Genomic DNA, 22,603 nt, shown 5'->3' with positions numbered 1-22,603 from the left:
GTCTACGTAGCCCCTTTAAGGCATCACAGGTTAACAAAATTATTTTATAGCTTCCAATAGCCTTGTGGCTCAGGTGAAGCGTTTGCATGTAAAACCTTGGTTTTATTTAGTAGTAGGAGTAATCATGCTGTCACTTCTTTTTTTTCTACTCATGACATAATCAGCCCCTATACCTTTGAACAGAGTCACAAAACCAACTTTAAGGACACCATTCTTTTATCTTTCTCCTTATCATGTGCATCTAACCAATGAGAAACATAAAACGTAGCCACCTACAGTGATCCCAGAATACTTGCCACGCAACTCTAGGTGAAACAGTGCTTAAACTCACTGGAACTCACCCAAGTTCAAACTCTCTTGCCACTTAAGTATGGATGTTATAATATAAAACATCTTTTATTAAATACAAAATTTGTCATAAAAATGTCTGAATGAATCCAAATGAACAACAATGTTGAGCATACCATTAAGTAAATGCTACATATTTACAAGCAGCAAAACCAATCTAAAAGCTTCAATATGAAGCAGAGATGTATCTCAAAAACAAAAGTTGTTGCGACGAAATGATGAAAGTTACATTCATCAGTCTAAAGCACCACTAGCTATCTTACAGCAGTTCGAAACGGTTGGATAGCTCAACAACCGAGTCATCTTGTTGTTCTTCTTGCTTGTTACAGGCGGCAGTCCTCTCTTTCTTCTTCTTTTTCTTCCCTACCAAGAGCCTCGGCCTGAAGCAGTCATCAGGCAAGAGGCCACGGATTCTCTTGTAGAAGTGTGAAAACTCAACCTCGAGGGCCGTTCCTCTTCCCAAGTATTCCGCGATGAAGAGATCTGGATTTGGACGCCCATCCAACTCCTTTGTGAAATTATAAAGGAAAGTACCATTTAGAACTTTGTGAAACTCAATGTTCTTACATGGTTCAAGCAGCAGCTTGTTCAGAAACCGTCCAAACAAAAGGCATGTCTGAAGCTGGCTGACCATGTAGACCAGTTCAGAATCAAAGAGCTTAGCATGGTTGTGCGTAGGACGAATGAAAAATTTAGAAAAGCTCTTGTTCACATGGTTGAGAATGTCTTGGTTCAGCTGATCCTCAACACCGACTAGAATGTCCCCTATGCCTTCACGGCTTCGCACTGTACAGCCATTCCTCAGGAACTTGAGCTTCTCGGAAGCCTTCCTTGACGAGAGCTTTGTTCTTGGAAGCAGCTTCAACAGCACAATGCCCAAAAGGAATGAACGAAGGAGATTCTCGTTAACTTTCACTTTGGAGTTTTTCAGCCAGAAGCAGACGACTGCAAAGAGACCACGCAAAGACTCTGGACACTGATCTTGTGTCACTTCGGCGTCAAATATGCAACCAAATAGCTCCTTCCGTGCTTCTGGTGTTAAAGTCGGAATCTCCTCTAGCCGTGGAAGCTTCCCATAACCAGCTGCAACCGAAACCGGCTCAATGAAGCGTCGCGTTATGTTCCTCCCTTCTCTGTCAAATTCTTCTACTGAAGCCATCTCCCCATCCTCCGAGTTGACACTTAGTACAAGTCCGTAAAGTGCTCTACGTAGGGACAGTGAGCATGCATAGCTGCTTTCCAAGTCAAAGCAATCAATCTGTGTCAAGTGAAACACCTTGTGCACAGCAGCGATGTTTAGGAGGTAGGGGTTGAGTATTCCATCAAAGAAACGTTCCGAAAACCAATCTGGGAAAGTGGTCCCCGCTCCATCACTGAGAACCATTGCAGTCCCATTTTTCAACTTGTCAACAAATGGGGATGTGCATGCCTCATACCGTGCCACCGTCTCTGAAATTATCTTGGCACTGTGCTCACGCCTCGGAGCCTTCAACGTCTGCATTATCTGGGATAATGCTGACTCTGCATCAGTGGAGCTCAACCAGTACAGGAGGCCAACCATCTTTGTGTGCTGCTTACTAATCTTCAGCTTCTTGCTTCGGAATCGGGGCAGTTGGATACGGCTAAAGAAGGCTTCAAACAAGTGACCATTCACAAAGTCATTTCCCATCAACGTAGCGAAGAGGGGAAGCATGGACTTCTCAAAGCCAGGGAAATGACACAACAAGTTGTCCACATGATACCATGTGCAAGGAAGAACATTCACTTTTTCACCATCTTCTGTCATCACCGTTTGGGGCGTAGTAGAGATGGAGTCGAGGCGAACAAAGCCACCCTCAATGTTGAATATGTAAAAATCACTGTCCTGACTCGCTACTGGGCACTGGTAGTGGTTAGCAATGGCTGCAATCTCTTCATCAGCCTCAAAGCTGCACTGCAACACCGGAATCCCAAGTTCACGTACCACATCCTTGAACACCTGCAGAAAAACAACCATGTGAATTGAGGGTGTAATAAAACTGAACAAAAATTATAATGATAGAGAACCTACATGTGTCAGCAGTAAAGCCCCTAAACCAACAGTGGCACTCTGACCTCTCCCAAAGTTAAAAAATGATACTCTTCTGAGCTGAACTCGGTTAAGACTCCAATCTCAACCTTCGTTTTCTTTTTTTTCCTTTCCTTCTTGCTTTTATTTTTCTTTTTCACTCGTGATATTTTTCATCTAACGTAGCATGTCAGGCCCTTTGCTGGACAAACCTCGTCAGTACCATTAAACTACATTCTCTCTCTTCTGAGCTTATAACAGTTGTAGGCACAATAAAGGAAGAGATAAAGACAAGATTACACGCAAAGCACAGAGATCACAAAACACAAGCTTGCCGTGAGGTTGGACAAGGCCTCTATCCCAGAACATATCTTGTATACAGATGACGTCACACTGTGGGCTCACAAGGTCTCCCTAGGAGATCTGCAAGCCACTCTACAACTAACAGTGCAAGACGCAAGCAAATATGTTATGAAATGTGGCCTCAAGTGCACAGCACAAAAAATCAAGCGACTCGTTACCTGTAAAAGAAGAAACAAGAAGGAAGCAGACAGCATCCAGATACAGTGAAAGCTCGTTAATTCGAACTTCAATCATTCAAATTTATGGACAATGCAAACTTTACGATTCTGTAGCGCCAGGCCTCCATAAAAGCTTATGTATAAAAAAACCCATTAGAGGATTATAGCAGAGCGGAGAACCAGTCATGGTACAATACCCGATAGGTTACCAGCACTCCTGCGCATGTGCAGATGGAAAAACTGGTTGTGCACATGCACAGGTGCACCGAGTACTGTACCAGGACCAGTTCTTCACTCCGCTAACTCTCTATTAATCTGAGTGCCAGCAGGTTCCGCCACAAATGATTCAGACTATGCACCACCGCATCGGCAGCTTAGCACCTGAAAAATGGCCAAAGAAACACACCCGTTTCCTACACACAAGACATCGCTGCCTACAGAACGGAGAAAAGTATGGATAAAGAAGGTAAAGTCAGGTAAAAACAAACTCAAACTTCCATGGTGCTTGTTATGGAAGACGTATTCCTTGTGGACTACGTCAATGTGGACGCAAATGCAGTGGTGTGTGCTGCCGTGAAAGACCATTTCTCATGTCAGAAGTGCAGAACCTGTCGCTGCCAATCACGATGAGAAGGAGAAGGGCGAAGCACCCGTGTGTAGCCATCTGCTCAGAAGTAATGGCCGGTTTGGATGCCGCCCTTCTCCTATTCAGTTTGCAAGAAGGCAAAGACGAGGCTTTCACTATTTTCAGTCATTATAACAAAAAGTGCTGGCTGTCGTCTTCAAGGACAAAAGGCAGACTGCAATCACGCACTTTTTCAAGAATCAAATTGTCGACATGGACTCCAACTGCTCCCCAATCACAGTGTAATGTTGTTATTCTTCACTTTCGTTAGTTTGAACTTTCATTAATTCAAACTGAGATGGCTTCCCCTAGCGGTTCGAATTAACGAGCTTTCACTTTAATCCAAGAAGGGCGCACCATAAGGCCAACAAAATCTCTGCACATCCTAAGATTGACGCTACAAGAAGACACTAAACACGCTATACCGGTGCAAAAATTGAGCAGAACTACTGAGCAGGTTATGAGCATGATCAGGGGAGCCATAAATAGGCAGCGTGGAATGAAAGAGAACAACACACTAAAATTAATAGAGGCATTTACTATATCCCACAATATTTACACTGCCGCCTTAGTAACACTGAATAAAACAAATGCGAAAGTTAGGTGTTATGATAATAAAAGTGGTAAAATAGGCACTGGGCCGCCCTATACGCCTCGAGCGCTGCCTGCGCGGGCGCCACTGAAATCCCCCTAGCGGCTTGTTTCGGAAGTAGTCGCGTAAGACCACGGCCTCCGCGATCGGCTGCCGGCGGCGCGCCGTTGCTCCGGCCGTCCCATTCGGCGCGTCCCCCAGCAAAAAAATGTAATGCCGCTCACTCCGCAATGTGCCGCGAGGTGGCGGTGTTAGCCGATGGTTCGGCCGCTCGCACCGGCTCCTCTGAATGGCTTGACGGAGATTGCGCGGCTGGGTGTCTTCGCTGTCGTAATTCCTCTTACCACCCCTGCGGGCGTTTTGTTTTGATGAAATAAGAGACTTGACAATGATTATATGAAGTCGGCTTGTCTCAGCAGCTTAGAGAAACTTATTTAACTGAAGCAAAGGTGTGCCAGCGATCAACGAAAGGTTGACCATGTTTCAAGCGTGGAGCGAGCATACGGAGTGGTACGCAGTACTTTCTCGGAGGTTATTTATAGAGTTATTATAAATAGTTATTTGGGGTGATGAGAACAAGTTTGCAGTTGGCGTGCCATTGTTGCAACGGTCACCTACCAGGCCCCATCGCGCAAGAAACTAACATGCAGGGCCCTGCAATGTGATTTGAAATTATAAGCATATATATGAAATTTTTTACCACACTGAAATATTTTCTGCTTGTGTCAGGCACACGCTTTGAGATCCTACATTTGTGAATAAAACTACTGCGTATATTAAAAAAAAATAATTTACTGCCGTTCTTCTGCGTGAAAGCTGACCAGCGGCTGGACCAGCAGGGTACAATCGAAGAAGTGCATGAAACAAACATTGTTTGGAATTTGTGATTGAACGTATCTGGTATACTCCTTAGTTAATTTGTTTAATGAAACTGGACAACTATATGAAGCTGTTCGTTTCCCTCACGTAAATGCATTGACAGCCGACGGGAATTCCAACTTCAGCTGTGAACTACTTAATGGTGAAAAGCAGATAAAACCTGGCGTAATGTTCGAGTCATTTCCACTAATAATTGTCATATTTGTTACAACAAAAGTTACAGCCGTTTTTTGTATCCATACACTCTCCACAGGGCCATTTAGAGCAGACGGGACTTTTGTAACATTTATAACGTCACTGTAAACTAATTATGACAATTAAATGAAGCACAGCGTAATGATGCAACCGCCCTGGCAACCAATTTCTTTATAATTTTTTTAGGACCGAGATGAGATCGACGTATACAGAGCAAACGCCAGAAAGTTGGTTTTGCCGCAAGATACATGCTGTCAACGCGACTTTTTCTACGCACCCTGTCGACGTTCACAGCTACTGATCGGAACCTAGCCTGTAACACTTCCCTTTAAAAACGTTCACAGAGACACTTTGCTTACTTGCAGGAATGCGGATGCATTCTATTTTAAGCTGTGCGGTCCTCAATGTAGGTCCGTCGCGGTTGTGTCACCTTCTATTTTGACAATGCCTTAGTCATCAGAGGGATACGTCTGGCGTATAATCTATGTGTCGTAATGGTTGAGGAGGCGTTGATTAGGAATCGTTCTAGCGGCAGCGAGAACTTGCGTCTTTGTAGGCCTTGCATCATTTTTTGTTCGTTTGCATCTTCGTGCGAGCCCCCCCCCCCCCGTGGTCGCCCACGGTTCACAGCTCCCTCTGAGAACTGTGGACCTGAGTACCGGTCTATAAGGCCACAGCGCATTCACTGGCCATTTTGCAGGCGTATAGCGTGTTTTACAGCTGGCAATCCGTGGGCTCCGAATTTCATTTCCTGATCCAAATACACTGTGTTTTCTTCCATTTTATTTTCTTTGCGCGGCTTGCAATTTTTGGAACCATATCTCGCTCACACTGACCCCCAACTCCATATTTTTGCGTAATTGAGTATTTAATGCTTCCGCAGTGATTATGTAAAAAAGCCATGCGGCCCCTGGACTCGCTTGTGCGCTGTGGTAGATAACTGTTTAGGGTGTACAGAAATTGCTAACATTCACACCAAACATATAAAAGCTAAGTTACTTCTCAGATGGAACCTGAAATCAGTAACGAAAAGTTCGTGTATTTTAGGTATTCATACCACTCACAGTGCTTATTGCGCTTCCTAGTAGGTACCGAGATACCTTTAAGAACGAAATAAAAACGAAGTACATCTAAGTTAAACTTGTTTTTTGTTTGCTGCCGCTGAAAACAAAAACGTAATAGCATAACGCAGATGTGCCACGGAGATTACGATGTCGCTCAAGAATCCCTCAACATAATTCACTTCCAGCGTTTTTCAGTCTCAACCGGTATTACGACCGATAAAGATTGATTCAAATACAGTTGAACCCCTTTATAAGAGACACGTACCGGGGAGCAGTTTCTGTCTCTTATATGAGATGTCTCTTATAAGCAGGGAACCATGTTTTCACTTACTAATCAGATCCTAGTTCAATGTTGGCATCGTATGACTAAAATAAGCTCAAAAGAATGCTACAGCATGTTTCAAAGATTCATTCTAATTTATGTTTGGCCCCGAAAATTTATGAAACAGTTCTGAATCTTTGTTTGCTTCATGACTGTATTTACACTGTTTTTTACAACCGATTCTACAAGCTTTTTTTTCCTTTCCTTGTTTGTGGAAGATGAATCGTAGATGTTGAGTTCACAAGCCTGATGAAAAGTCAGAGAGCACAGCTTCTTCCGCTGTGTTCTCAGGCTATTCATTACGCTTGCAGGACCCAACATCTGCGATGCTTCTTGATTGGGAGCTACGCGAGTGGGAGAGCCCACATGTGCGATCGCGCTCCATCCAATGGATGGCAGTGAGCTTCAATCGCTTCTGTAAGTTGCATTTCCATTGGCAGGGCTTCTCATCGTCATTTCATAGCTGACTGAACCACTGTGCTATAATAAATAGCGATTGCAGGCGTCTGTCGTCCACCTGTGTTTCCAGAATGGAAGCAACTGTAATTAGTGACTGGTGGCACTGTATCTGAAGTTAAAATGTCTGTTACAAGTGAGATTATCGATTAAAGTTCAAGAATGACTTGTCTCTTATAACCAATCTTCTACATCCGATGTCTGTTATAAAAGAGGTCGATTAATGGGAAAGATAGGACAGCCAACCATGTGGGTGAATAGTGTCTCTTATACCCGTTTGTCTCTTACATCCATGTCTCTTATAACGAGGTTCAACTGTACCAGAAAAAACAGCGGCCACCCGTTGTAAGACCGTACGCCAGCATAAGAAATAACAATACCTGTTTATGATTTGAACATCATTTAAACGCGGGAAGTTTCGCTACCGCGGTATTATCGGAAAGGCATAGTCGGTTCCGTGGAGCGTAGTGCGGGACAGCGCATGTGAAATAAACCCCTCTTGTCGCCACCGTAGCTGACATAAAGGCATCGCCAGGTGCTGTAATATTACTTTCCATTTCTAAAAGCAGCTATGGCCGTTTATTTTTGCCATACGGAGCGCAAAAGCTGTCAAAAGCCATTTCGCGGACCGGCGCAGCACGGACGGCTGTTGCTTTCAACCATCGGCTCCGCGCGCCGCGGTGCGGCGGAAAGCGCCGAAACGGCCCCTTCGAAATTACGCTCTCTCCGGCTGAATGGGACGGCCGGAGCAACGGCGCGCCGCTGGCAGCCGATCGCGGAGGCTGTGGTAAGACTTCGGCCCGCTCACCACTGTCGCTGCTGGTTTTGCGACACGTTCACAACTGAGAAGTACCGTTTGTATGCGTTGGAAATACATATTTATGTGGAGAAGACACCCAGTTCGCAAATGTGGTGGATTCATGAGAACGTAAATGTTCCTGACGCAATCATAGTGCGGTAAATTTGGTCAGTATAAGCGCCAAGCGCGTTTCACAGGCTGGCGTCGCGAAACCAGCATATGCATGGAACTGATTGTAATTCCACTGGCCAGAAATTTACTAACAGTACCTCTATAAGCAGTGTTTCTTCAGATGGTCATGCTACGGCTATACATTACAATGTAAATCGGTTTTGTGGGTTTACATAATCTAGCGGAGCACTCATACCTGATCATGCCAGTTACACTTATACATCAGATATTGATCACTACCCTTGACAAGCCAGTGCGGCATAAATTTCACGAACGTTCTACGACATAAGTGCGACGGATGATGCAAAATTCTACGCGGGCATCAGCACCCGACAAAAAATATATTGCTGGGTCGCCTTGTCGCGAGGCGAGCGCTCGCAATCGATCATCTGCTACATATGTCTTCCGCGTGCAGCACAGAGACAGGCTTATAGAGCAGTTCGCATCTGTGACTAAACGCTTCTTCAAAATAACATCATACGACATAGGAAGCCTGCAGAATCTAGCACAAACTGAAATCAGAGGGCGTTATCAGATACCACTCTTTCAACGGCAGCTTTTATGGCCTGTGAACGTATACTGTATACTTTCCTTGATTTCGCTCCGCATTTGTACACACCTTTAGTTAAGCGTCCCCCTCCCCTACCCCTCATGTCTTGCGAAATAACAGTGCATTTCGCATCTAGTTGATCCAGTGAGTCCTACCTTGCTTAAGTTTCAACAAATGTTTTTAGCATTTCCGAAGTTGCACTGGGTTTTCTCATTCCCGTATGAGCTGTTCTGTTCCTTCCGGACGTCGCGGGCCATTTATTTTCCCGTGGTTTCATTAATTTTTCTTGGTCCTTGCTATAAGGCGTGAGTGGGCACATATTTAATGAACCACAGCCTTGGAATATACTTAACATCATCCCGTGGCTTATATTCCCATAAAAGGCACAAGTTATTGTCAGATATTGGCTAATCACATCCCCGAAACGTATTTTTCTACGGCATATATATTCGATACAAAGCTGCATTCGTTGTCCGCGCTGCAAAACGAAGCCAACCTCTCGGTGCCAGTATCATGTCTAAACGAGGTGACAATAGAATTCACTTGTTTCTGAAGTATTCGGAGGTGACAGTGGTTATATGCTGCTGCTGTCGCCTACGCCCGTAAGAGCAGCCTAGAAGCGCGCAGAACCGTGTCACCGGATAGCTCGTGTTGGCGTTCGAGCACTCCACCAAGACGCAGCTGTTTTTTGATGGGCCCTAATCGTACTATTTGCTTACAGACATCATTATAACAAGTTGTTTAGGGCGCGGAAAGCCAAATAGAAGCGTAAAACATTAAAAACACTGCATGAGCCCTTACCAGCCACGCAGCACCCCTCCCGTAAGCGCCGCGGAAAAGCGGCGCCAGGCGGCGCAGCAATCGCGAAGCTCGAGGCGTATAAGCACTCCACAACTACGCTACTACAAACAGGACCATGCAACATGGTTAAATTGAAGTGCACTTATCACACCTGAACGAAAGACCAAAGCGAGACAAAGAAAGGCCATCACCTGCCAGAAAGACTCAATTGGACAGCGCAAGAATACACATTGGCCAGAGGTCTACCATCAAAATGGAGGCAAGCAGAGGAGCACCACCTGTATCAAGAAACATGTACCTTGAGCACCACAAAGGGGGACGAGCGGCAAGAGCCAATGCCCTAGAAAAATTATACCGAAAGGATGACACCGAAATTCACACCGATGCTGCCAAGCGAAAAAACACGAGAACACAATTCACAATGGTCACTATGAGCTGCAAGTGGCTGGCCAGTACCACCGTGCCAAGATCCACCATGCAGAACGCTGCAGAGGCAGCAATCAGACGAATGCAAGCACAATAACGACGGACACTCAGGAGGCCAACCCATGAGGTCAAAAAAATGACAACTCATTGATATGAGCGCATGCGCACAAACAAAAAACAAACATAAAGCGAAGTATACAGCATGGTCACTACACGCGTGGTCCCAGAAAATCCAATTCAGCATTCTCCAGACTCACCGATGGTTGACTAATGCAGTGACCCCTCCCAGCCGATATGTCGTCTTTTTCGTGCTTCTTTCCAGGATGTATCACCAACTCGCCCAACTTGCAATAGTGCTAAGGCCCCTAAACTGGCAGGTCGACATAGCATGGATCCCAGAGCATTTCTTTGTGAAGGGCAACGATTATGCCCATCACTTGGCTAAGTGCTCGCAAACCGTGTCACAGAGGCAACACTGGACCCCACACCCCTCACGAAGTACCAAGAGATAACATAACACTACCAACTGCAAAGAAGGAAGCTACTGAGCCCATTTCCACAACCGTTGAAAGCTTAAAAAATAATATCCAGAATTATCCAGACCGACACACACATCCGATCAGAGTACACTTCATGCTCCTGCACCAGTAAGCATTTGAATGCAAACACTGCAAACAAGTGGGCTCACTCTGTCACATCCTATGGGAGTGTCAGCAAAATGAACACCTGCTACTCCGCTCCTGCCCTTTTCCTTTCTGCCACACCTGAGCAGGGGTGCTGCCCACCTTACGCCTTCAAGACCCAACAACCTTGGTCGAGAGAGCAGCCCAAGCCACAACCACCAATAGGTTCATGAACTGAGGAGCCACTCCCACCTCCAGTATATCGCTCAAAAAACGCTTTTTCTCTCTTTCTCAATCAAAGTAGATGTTGCTGTGCTTGCTAAGAAACCTGGGGACAAAGACATGTGAGATGCAAAATATTTTTTGTCTAGCTTCACAACAAAGTTTAGAGTAGTGGTGGCAAACACCTCTACATCAGATGCTCGGAGCAACTGTGGAGGCAATATCTAGGGCAGTGGTTCTCAGCCATGAGTGTGCGGGGACCCCTTTTGGGCTTGCAAAAGTGATGGGGCCCCCATGATGAACTGCGCTGATCTGCATCATAATTTCGAACAATTTGTACTACCAGCTAAATTTGTCCATACACCTATTCAATGCCCAACTTTTGTGTCTCACTTTTATTCTGATGCGTGTCATATGCATATCACCAAACAATTTGCCCTTCCAAATGAATGTCACCCAAACACAATACCTATAGGCTGCCTTTTGTGCATCTGGCTTTTTCACACAGCTGAAAAGTCGCACAAAAAGCCAACGTTAAAACATGCACTATGCAGAGAAAGTTAAACGTATATGTCATGCAGTGAAGCCCCTTTTTGTGCATTGCTGGCAAAGGGTTAAAGAGAAAAAAAAAAAGGGGGGGGGGGGGGGGGGGGGGAAGAGGGAGCAGCAGAGTTTCAAGGGGATGCTCTCACGGACCCCTTGGGGTCCGTGGGGCCCCATTTGAGAACCATTGATCGGTACTATCTGCCGATCAATAGTACCAAACACTGAGGCATGCCAGTGTTTTTAGTCCTGTGCCTTTCTTTGCAAATAACTAAAAACACAGTCATGCCTCAGCCACCCAAGGGTTTGCTTAAAAGTGTGCTTTCAAGGTTTAGGCAGTGACATAGTTTGGCATGTATATACAGGGTGTTGCAAGAATAATTTAGCATCTTTAAACTCCTCAAAACTTTTTTTTGGGCAAACCATTTATTTTTTTTCGCACCCAAACTTCACACGAAGGTCGAATTTTATGGTCTATTTTTCTAACACCAAAATTGGTGACAAATATTGCCCATTATGGCACCTTATTACCTGTCTCATCAAAACGAAAGTGCTTTGCCTACTGCAAAGTGTTCCACTTATTCGGGGCAGCAAATGAGCTCAGAAATAAAACACTTTGTTTCCCATGAAGCGCATGGCTGAACAAAATCAGGATTTCAGGCACGCTTGAAAGAAATCAGGGTTTTTTGGGAGTTGAATATCTGCAAGGAATACCCTAGGCTTTACTCTCAGTCCCTTACGCATGCCTACAGTCTTCATTCAACAGGGGCCCCCAAGGGTTACGTCTATTACCAAGGGTCTGGGAATATTTTTGGTAGCACTCAGGATACATGCCATGACGAGACTACAAGTTTCATCAATATGCAAGTGTTGTATGGATGCATATGGAAGTTGGGATTTTGCCTTGAACTTTGGTTATTCTGCACCGTTTCTTTATGCCTTTTATGGTAAACAGAACTGTCAGGGCATCTCAGAAATCTATCTAGGTAACTTTAGGTAACTCAAACTAAGGTTTGGTGCACACATTCCACTCAAACAATCGAAAAAGGATAGAACAGCCAATTACTAAATTGATGTGTGAATACCAACACACTGTAGTATGGTGGTTTCTTTTTGTTAAATAGACAAGCTTATAACGACATCAGGAATCTCTCAGTCAAGCAGTCCCACACAAAACAAAATCTCAAATGTTTATAACGCGCATTAAAGTTGCCCACCAATGCAAGCGGCTCCAAGATCTTGCCTATCAAGGAATAAAATTCTGAACTAGATTAGCAAAAATTAAGAGGCATGTACATGGAGCATATGGTTATAAACCTGTAGAAGATTATTGCCTGGACAACAAACACTTCAAGAGTCATGAGTAGAACGAGCTGAAATGGAACAAAGGTCAAATTGCGGTGCGATTATTGATATGCCGCCAAATGAATCAGAACAGATGTCCCTGCCTCGCCTGAATATGGAGTAGCAATTGAGGAAGTTGGTTTGCTTGGAGTCTGTTAGGTATCTTGTTATGGTCAAAGCAGCTTCCTTTTGTTGGGCCAGAGATTAGTGGACAACCTTGCTCAAATGGGTATGTGCCATTGAGAAGAAGATGGGAGCAAGACAGCGACAACAAGCGAGGAGAAAATATAAAAGAGCAGAGGATGAGTGAAAGAGGAGGAGAATGCTAGCCAACAAAAGGACGACACGAGAACCCCAAGAAAGATGAACAAATCAATGGATAATGCCGGGGTGGTGAGGTGGCCCAATTACAAAGTTGATTGATTTTAGGGTTTAACGCGCCGACGCAACACAGGCGATGAGGCGCGCCGTAGTGGAGGGCTCCGGATTAATTTTGACCACCTGGTGATCTTTATCGTGCGCCGAAATCTCGTACACACGGGCGTTTTTGCTTTTCGCCTCCATCAGAAAAGCGGCCGCCGCGGCCGGGAATCGAACGCGCGACCTTGTGCTCAGCAGTGCAACGCCTTAGCCACTGAGCCACCGCGGCGGGTCCAATTACAAAGTGCCCCGGGTAATTAAGGGTTTATAAAAGCAGGCATTAGGGGTCGAGAGCAGCGGCAGGTTCCAGGAGAGAAGTGTAGAAGGAAGACACCAAGCGAGAGAAAGAAACCCGGAGACCCTACCAACGCAGCATCAGCCTGGAGGAGAGCGGGCCAGAAGTGCTCCGGCTTTGAATATTGGAGGCACAAGGGGCTCATGCTCCCACGGCCTCAGCAGCACCCCACAGAGCACTGACAGCACGACACGACTATGCCAAGTGAATGACCTACGCACCCAGTCAGTAGGTCGGACTCATAGACATTGAAGAGGCAATTGTGTACTGGTTGTGTGTATGTAGCTAGGTTATGGGGTTTCTTTAGATTTGGGGTTTTGGTGGTGCTTATTATGATGGTCAGGAATTAGTAGTGTGAATGCTTGGTCTTATGAGGGTCATGTTACTGTGTTCTCCCTTGTGCCGGCCTGTGCCCACTTTTTCTACTTGGGTGAGGTGATGCCCCGTTACATCCACACAACAATACCAATAAGGTCTGCATTGATGAACACTGATTCTGATGTTACAGGCACAGCTTTGTCTACTGAATCAGTAATCAGGAAGTGGGAAAAGTTGTGAGATATTGTGAGTTATACTGAAGGTAATGGTGGAAAGTTGACATCCGTGCAAACTCTTTGGGGTCCAATTTAGTGTGGGGGGAAAGTATTTGAAAATATACTACAGTTGAACCCCATTATAAGAGACATGGATGTAACAAGCATTTGGGTATAATACACACTATTCACCCACATGGCTGGCCACCCTATCTTTCCCTTTAAGTTGACCTCTTTAATAACAGACATCAGATGTAGAAGACAGTTGGTTATCAAGGACAAGTTATTTTTGAATTTTGGTCAACAATCTCGCTTGTAACAGATATTTTAACTTTAGATGCGGTGCCACCAGTCACTAATTGTGGAAGCAAAGGGGGCGACAGACGTACGCAGTTGCTATTCATTATAACTTCAGCAAACACAAAGTGGATCCATCAGCTATGAAACGACGACGAGAAGCCCTGGCAATGGAAATGCTATGTACAGGACTAGTTAAAGCTTATTGCCAAGTGTACAAGCGCGAATGCGCATGCGATCTTCTGCCCAAGCCAAGAAGACCTGGAGTGCGCGGTGGGCTCACCCGATTGCGTAGCTCCCAGTCAAGAAGAATAGCAAGTGCTGAGTCCTGAAAGCATGATGAATAGCCAGAGCACACAGCGGAAGAAGCTGTATGCTCCGGCTATTCATTAGGCTTGGGAACTCAACATCTACGATTCTTCTTCCTCTGCAAACAGCAAAAGAAGAGAAAGCTTGAAGAAGCTGTTGTAAAAACAGTGTAAATACAACCATGAAGGAAACAAAGATTCAGAACTATTTCATGAATTCTGGTGCCAAAACATGAGTTATAATAAACCTCTTGCAACATGCTGTAGTGCTCTTCTGGGCATATTTTAGTCTTTGGATGCCACATTTAACTGGGGGTTGATCAGTAGGTGAAAGCATGGTACCCTGCTCATAAAATACCTCTTATATAAGAGACAGAAAGAGCTCCCCAGTACGTGTCTCTTATAAGGGGGTTCAACTGTATACCACATGAATTAAGAAAAGGGTCTTTTCAGAAGTAAGATGTGTTTAACATTCATGCTCAGCCAGATCCCAGAGGTCCCTGTCTGGTAGACAGACAGGAAGCCCACCGGCCAGAGCTTGACCAAGGCCTTAACGGCCACAGTTTGTAACGGCCACACTGCCGCAGTTGGGCACAGCATATGCAGGGGGGCTCAGGGTCTGCAATGTCGGTGCTCACTGTTACAAGGACTGCTCAAGGTTCCCCGTGCGGGGGATTTTAAAATATGTTGTTGAGCTTCAACCCACCTCATGGGCAAGTATTGGAAGAATCTTGAGGTTGGGTGCACCCGTCTTGGCAATGGCTTTGGCAGTAGCCAGGCGCTCCTGAAGACGATGCTGGGCTGTTTTCAGCTTGCGGTTGGATACATCATGGCCACCGTCAAACACCAGGATAACCTCAATGTCACACGCCTTGAAGGCAGCAAAGTAGTTTCGTATGGCTGTAGCATACCTAATGACCAAAGAAACAAGGAATTGCAAGGCATTCAGAAAGTGTTAAAAATGACGGAACTGCTCTCCGAGAATTAAATAATAATTCAGCAAGGAGGTCAGAAAGTAAAACTGCCGATAGTTTACTCAACATGAACTCAAAACGAGTTACTCAACATGAACATATATATGGGGCAGCAACATCTTAACTTCAATAGCAAATGCTGCATACCTGATTAAACAGCTTCTGCCATAAATTTATGTTGCATACCAAGCAAAGCAGTGAAATGACTGTTACGAGGTCTGGTGAAACATGTTTCAGGCATGGAGTTTGCCCACTGCATGATGAAGGCCTCTTTCAAAGACCTCGATCAGATTCTATCTTGTGATAAGCAAATCCGTCCTTCACCGCCCAATTCTCTGACGTCATCCCTCCACACCATTTTTCTGCTGTTCCTACTCCTTGTCCAACCCCTCCATAGCCATCCTGTTTCACGGGATGTCCTCTGGCTAATCCTCCACATCCCATGACTGACCACCACGTTTTTTGTTTTTTTTCCCCCCCAGTTTGCACAAGGATCAGACAAGTTTATTCCCTAACCCATGACACACTTTTTGTTTAATTTCTGTGAGGACTGCTATTATAAGTTTATTCCTTAACCAATGACAGTCGTTTCCTGTCTACACCCATTATCCTTCCATCTGCAACTAGATATTTTTTTTTTCTTTTGAGGAGGGGGACAGGGGCGTGCAAAGTCCAGCGTTATGTCCAGACATAGCAATTGCTAGTGACGCCCGATCATCTGTACCTATTAGCAGTAATTCATTAATAGCGACTCTGACTAGTGTAGGCGGTAGCGGTTTGGCCAGCTGGGTAAAAATGACGGACTGCTGTCACCGTTAGTTGTGAAGCAGGAGTGATCCAAGGTGCGGCCAGGCGACGTTTACTAGAGCACCTGGGCATAACAGCAGCAATGATAACAATTACATCTGGATGTAATGCTCTCAGTGCCTATGGCGTTGTGTTGCTAGGCCGAAGGATGCGGGTTCGATTCCTGGCCGCCGCGGCTGCTTTCCTGATGGAGGCTTAAAGCGAAAACGCCCGTGTGTCAAGATTTTGACGCACAGGTGCCGTCAGAAGTAATTGGAGCACGGGAGCTGTGGCCGAACCGCATAGGAATGTCATGTAGCTACACCGGCAGTAAACGAAAGGAGCAGAACACCTGCTGACGGTGATAGCCCATCTATACTTCTCCACCCACTTCTTTTAATGCGGCTCCCAGCATTATTCGCAGCATACTGGTCTCAGCGATGGCGCAGATAGCAGAGGCGGTATCTGGCAGCGTTGCTCACACACTTTCACCGCACACGAGCTGCAGGAGAAGCGTCGCAATCGCAGAGATCTGAAGTGACAATTTTTTTTTTCTTATATTTTTAGGTGGGTCTGCTATCAGCGCCATCGCCGAGACCAGTATGCTGCGAACAACGCTCGAAGCCGCGTTAAAAGAAGTGGGTTGAGAAGTATAGAGGGGCTAGCGGCGTCGGCAGGCACGCATGCGTGTTCTGTTCCTTTAGTTTACCGCCGGTGCAGCTACGCTACATGGCGCTCTTACGCGGTTCGGCTACAGCTCCCGTGCTTCAATTACTTCTGACGGCACCTGTACGTAAAAGATCCCCAGGTGTAGCTTCGGCGCGTTAAACACCACAATCAATCCGGACGTAACACTAGCCAGAGCATTTTTTTCCAGACCGCTCAGTAAGAATTCAATCAGTAAGTTAGCACAGGAAATACACATAAGTTGTACAGTGTGTTGCGATGGTAATTGGAACACTTAAAAAATTTTTCCTGAGCGCACCACCGCTCTGTTCGCGCTCAAACTTCACGCGAAGGTCGCATTTTGTGGTCTATTTTGTTTGACACCGGGAACAACGAAGGTACTTACCTGTTTATCCTTAAAATAATTAAAAACGATTTTCGCCTATGGGAAAATGGCGGCGATTTGGACGTGCGAGCCCGAAAACCGGGTTTTCTGATCGTCTGTTAGCTCATTTCTAGGTGCATTTTCTGATCGTCTGCTGCACCATTTGGCTCCGTACGTGAATCCCAAACATGCGTTTCACTCTGCAGGTGGTTCCATCGTTCCAACATCAACTTGCGCTGGCTCGCACGTCCAAATCAGCTGCCATTTTCCCATAGGCGAATCTTTTTTTATTTATTTTCAGAATACACAGGTAAGTACCATCGTTGCTCCCGGTATCACACAAAATAGACCACAAATTGCGACCTTCGTGGCAAGTTTGAGCGCGAACAGAGCGGCGGTTCGCTAAGGAAAATTTTTTGAAGTGTTCCAATTATCGTCGCAACACCCTGTATACTACTCTTATTATCCATGGAGGTTACCTACTGTTAATAACTGCGCCTCCCGACCTCTTATGAATTCTCGCCCGGTCTGCTTGTTCATGATTTGCATCAGTCACCAAAAAAACTTCCAGTGGCTATCGTGTTATCACTTCAGTAGCCTAGACAGTAAAAGAACATGACTAATAACCAAAATGCCAACGGCTAAGCAGACTTACCCATCGTAGTCACCACCATATACACATTCGAGATTCGATGTAAAATAAATCATGTAGATGAGATTGTTCCCATCAACGACAAGTTTAGTAGATCGTAAATTTTTCCAGTCCGATAAGTCAGGATTAAGACTGAAAAAAGAACTCAGGCCACGGACACCCATCGTTGCTTGCGTCGCAGCCGGTCGCGACGCATCGGCTACCTTCACTAGGCCACGTCAACGACACAATGCGCTGTTGTGTTAACTACATCACACGCGCACACAAATCAACAGCCTCACATTATTTGCACTGAACGTGTGACAATGCAAATCGGAAGACGCGGGGACATCCTTGCAAACATGCTTGCAAACATGCCACCAACTGCCATAACACGTGTAGCTGTTTGGCTTCAAAAGTCGACTTGACTTGGATAAAACAGACCGAGGCATCTTGAACTGCCAAACCGCAACAACAACCTTAGCCGCAATCACGGAGCAGTCGAAATGAAACCAATTTCCATTAGAGTTACGCAATATTTTACTTATTCATTAAAACTAATTTTATGGTGCATTGCTTCAGTAAGCCTTTGACTGCAGCAATTCTAGCTGTTCCCACTTTTTTTGTTTGACCTACAAAAGAAATTTACGGGGAGTTAACAGACTAATACAAAAAAAATTGACTGGCGATCACAATCATGGAGGAAACTTCCTCCATGATCACAATACTCCCTAATGCGAAATTTTAGCGCAGCGCGATCTGGAGTCTTCTCGGCGACGGTGCATAGCTGCTGCGTATCGGGAAGCGATCGCGTCATCAGCGAACGCTCGACCACGCTCGACGGAGCGCGCTACTCTGGCGTTATTTCGCAGCGCGTCGCCGCCGCCGAGCACGTCTCGCGCGGCCTCGGCATACCGCCCTCCCCTTCACACTTTCGCCATTCCTTCCTCCTCCGGTTTCCTGATCCCTCTATCTTCGATTTCCTCTTCTTTCGCTCTGTTACAACAAGGCCGACGGCGACGCGAAAGCATAGGAGCGGGCGCTGCTGCGCTCTAAAAGCAAACGCAAAATGTTCTCAACCATAGCTTTTTATACTGACAAACCATCCGCGGAAACCCCGCTTCTCAGATGCGTTTAATGGTAAAATGCCACATCCACGCGGATCGTGCATGCCTTTAACAAGTGCAGTTGGCAATTTTTTTCAAAACTGAAACGTGGTCTTAAAATTGAGACTTCAGTTTACTTTAGCAGACATTTAGCAGGCATTTAGCAGACAAAAGTAACATGAACAAACAAAAAGATTAAATTTAGTAGGATAGCATTGTGCTTTGAACGAAACTGAATGAGAGAGTGCGCGTGAACTGAAGACCAATCGCCTTTGGGTTAGTTTATTTACTGTGAGGGAGTTTCATGTAAGGGAGTACTCATGTAAGCTTCTACAATGTGCCAATATTGCCAGGGTTGCACAACATGCAGCCTGCCGGGACGGGGTTTTTTTGTTGTTGTTGGCTCACTCGCCCTCGAGGAATTTGTTTTTAAAGGGTGTTGCTGCGAGCGCATCACTCGAGATCCAGAGGAGCGTGAGTGGACGGGGCAATTCGAGGTTTTATCCGTACGCTGAAAGACCATTTTCTTTACGTAAACGGAGATATTGTAGCCAGTGTTGGCTTGGAAAGCGGAAACCATATGATTGAAAATCAATTACCCCTGCACTGGCCGCGCTACTCTGGCGTTATTTCGCAGCGCGTCGCCGCCGCCGAGCACGTCTCGCGCGGCCTCGGCATACCGCCCTCCCCTTCACACTTTCGCCATTCCTTCCTCCTCCGCTTTCCTGATCCCTCTATCTTCGATTTCCTCTTCTTTCGCTCTGTTACAACAAGGCCGACGGCGACGCGAAAGCATAGGAGCGGGCGCTGCTGCGCTCTAAAAGCAAGCGCAAAATGTTCTCAACCATAGAGTTTTATACTGACAAACCATCCGCGGAAACCGTTGAACCGCTTCTCAGATGCGTTTAATGGTAAAATGCCACATCCACGCGGATCGTGCACGCCTTTAACAAGTGCAGTTGGCAATTTTTTTCAAAACTGAAACGTGGTCTTAAAATTGAGACTTCAGTTTACTTTAGCAGACATTTAGCAGGCATTTAGCAGACAAAAGTAACATGAACAAACAAAAAGATTAAATTTAGTAGGATAGCATTGTGCTTTGAACGAAACTGAATAAGAGAGTGCGCGTGAACTGAAGACCAATCGCCTTTGGGTTAGTTTATTTACTGTGAGGGAGTTTCATGTAAGGGAGTACTCATGTAAGCTTCTACAAGGTGCCAATATTGCCAGGGTTGCACAACAGCTGCCGGGACGGGGTTTTTTTGTTGTTGTTTGCTCACTCGCCCTCGAGGAATTTGTTTTTAAAGGGTGTTGCTGCGAGCGCATCACTCGAGATCCAGAGGAGCGTGAGTGGACGGGAACTCTACAAGGTGCCAATATTGCCAGGGTTGCACAACATGCAGCCTGCCGGGACGGGGTTTTTTTGTTGTTGTTGGCTCACTCGCCCTCGAGGAATTTGTTTTTAAAGGGTGTTGCTGCGAGCGCATAACTCGAGATCCAGAGGAGCGTGAGTGGACGGGAACTCTACAAGGTGCCAATATTGCCAGGGTTGCACAACATGCAGCCTGCCGGGACGGGGTTTTTTTGTTGTTGTTGGCTCACTCGCCCTCGAGGAATTTGTTTTTAAAGGGTGTTGCTGCGAGCGCATCACTCGAGATCCAGAGGAGCGTGAGTGGACGGGAACTCTACAAGGTGCCAATATTGCCAGGGTTGCACAACATGCAGCCTGCCGGGACGGGGTTTTTTTGTTGTTGTTGGCTCACTCGCCCTCGAGGAATTTGTTTTTAAAGGGTGTTGCTGCGAGCGCATCACTCGAGATCCAGAGGAGCGTGAGTGGACGGGAACTCTACAAGGTGCCAATATTGCCAGGGTTGCACAACATGCAGCCTGCCGGGACGGGGTTTTTTTGTTGTTGTTGGCTCACTCGCCCTCGAGGAATTTGTTTTTAAAGGGTGTTGCTGCGAGCGCATCACTCGAGATCCAGAGGAGCGTGAGTGGACGGGAACTCTACAAGGTGCCAATATTGCCAGGGTTGCACAACATGCAGCCTGCCGGGACGGGGTTTTTTTGTTGTTGTTGGCTCACTCGCCCTCGAGGAATTTGTTTTTAAAGGGTGTTGCTGCGAGCGCATCACTCGAGATCCAGAGGAGCGTGAGTGGACGGGAACTCTACAAGGTGCCAATATTGCCAGGGTTGCACAACATGCAGCCTGCCGGGACGGGGTTTTTTTGTTGTTGTTGGCTCACTCGCCCTCGAGGAATTTGTTTTTAAAGGGTGTTGCTGCGAGCGCATCACTCGAGATCCAGAGGAGCGTGAGTGGACGGGAACTCTACAAGGTGCCAATATTGCCAGGGTTGCACAACATGCAGCCTGCCGGGACGGGGTTTTTTTGTTGTTGTTGGCTCACTCGCCCTCGAGGAATTTGTTTTTAAAGGGTGTTGCTGCGAGCGCATCACTCGAGATCCAGAGGAGCGTGAGTGGACGGGAACTCTACAAGGTGCCAATATTGCCAGGGTTGCACAACATGCAGCCTGCCGGGACGGGGTTTTTTTGTTGTTGTTGGCTCACTCGCCCTCGAGGAATTTGTTTTTAAAGGGTGTTGCTGCGAGCGCATCACTCGAGATCCAGAGGAGCGTGAGTGGACGGGAACTCTACAAGGTGCCAATATTGCCAGGGTTGCACAACATGCAGCCTGCCGGGACGGGGTTTTTTTGTTGTTGTTGGCTCACTCGCCCTCGAGGAATTTGTTTTTAAAGGGTGTTGCTGCGAGCGCATCACTCGAGATCCAGAGGAGCGTGAGTGGACGGGAACTCTACAAGGTGCCAATATTGCCAGGGTTGCACAACATGCAGCCTGCCGGGACGGGGTTTTTTTGTTGTTGTTGGCTCACTCGCCCTCGAGGAATTTGTTTTTAAAGGGTGTTGCTGCGAGCGCATCACTCGAGATCCAGAGGAGCGTGAGTGGACGGGAACTCTACAAGGTGCCAATATTGCCAGGGTTGCACAACATGCAGCCTGCCGGGACGGGGTTTTTTTGTTGTTGTTGGCTCACTCGCCCTCGAGGAATTTGTTTTTAAAGGGTGTTGCTGCGAGCGCATCACTCGAGATCCAGAGGAGCGTGAGTGGACGGGGCAATTCGAGGTTTTATCCGTACGCTGAAAGACCATTTTCTTTACGTAAACGGAGATATTGTAGCCAGTGTTGGCTTGGAAAGCGGAAACCATATGATTGAAAATCAATTACCCCTGCACTGGGTTGTATGCAGATGAGCTCCCTGCCGAGCTCAAAAATATCCCCAGTGCACTTCCTATCCTTTTTCCTTACCCGCAAACCCCAACCCCCGTATGCGCAACTTAGGACATGCACGTGTGATGCGCGCTTTTCCTTTTTTTTGTTTGTTTGATTTCAGAAAGAAAGATGTGGGAGGAATTCTAGGCTGCGAAGCAAAACATATATTCCCAAAGCAAGGGTCCGTACATTGATATTGCGAGTAAATAAGCAGCTGCTGCAACGGCAAGTGGTGTATTTGTATTCCTGGCACTCTAATTTACTGACATAAACCAACTTTCTTTTACATTTTAGTGTCTCTGCAAATACTAGTTTAAAATCGATCATTTAAAAATGCAAAACAAGGGCAATACAAATGTTTAAGGCAAAAATGCACGAAGCGAGCTT

The 22,603-nt window shown here is 46.1% G+C and overlaps 1 protein-coding gene across 1 annotated transcript; it reads right to left on the bottom strand.

The window, feature by feature from the left end:
• Ast (single-strand DNA endonuclease protein asteroid) lies at positions 1-18,247 on the bottom strand. The gene is made up of 3 exons (XM_077686215.1): positions 17,848-18,247; positions 15,088-15,292; positions 1-2,326 (listed from the first exon to the last, which is right to left on the bottom strand). Exons 1-3 carry the CDS (start codon positions 18,006-18,008, stop codon positions 608-610), a joined length of 2,085 nt encoding a protein of 694 aa, XP_077542341.1. The 5' UTR covers positions 18,009-18,247; the 3' UTR covers positions 1-607.
• Positions 18,248-22,603: the final 4,356 nt, after the last annotated feature.

The sequence above is a fragment of the Haemaphysalis longicornis genome, unplaced genomic scaffold (assembly GCF_048455015.1).
Source record: "Haemaphysalis longicornis isolate Haplotype H1 unplaced genomic scaffold, Haemaphysalis longicornis Haplotype H1 scaffold_1, whole genome shotgun sequence".
Classification (NCBI taxonomy): Eukaryota; Metazoa; Arthropoda; class Arachnida; order Ixodida; family Ixodidae; genus Haemaphysalis; species Haemaphysalis longicornis.
The sequence above is the reverse complement of the archived record's forward strand: the minus strand, read 5'-3'. Positions and strand labels throughout refer to the sequence as shown.

Excerpts from the sequence above, each read along its gene's own strand:
- Ast (XM_077686215.1), bottom strand. The coding sequence starts at position 18,008 with ATGGGTGTCCGTGGCCTGAGTTCTTTTTTCAGTCTTAATCCTGACTTA. Across the intron at positions 15,293-17,847 it reads TATGGTGGTGACTACGATGG|GTATGCTACAGCCATACGAA; the intron begins GTAAGTCTGCTT and ends TTTGGTCATTAG. Across the intron at positions 2,327-15,087 it reads TTCCAATACTTGCCCATGAG|GTGTTCAAGGATGTGGTACG; the intron begins GTGGGTTGAAGC and ends GTTTTTCTGCAG.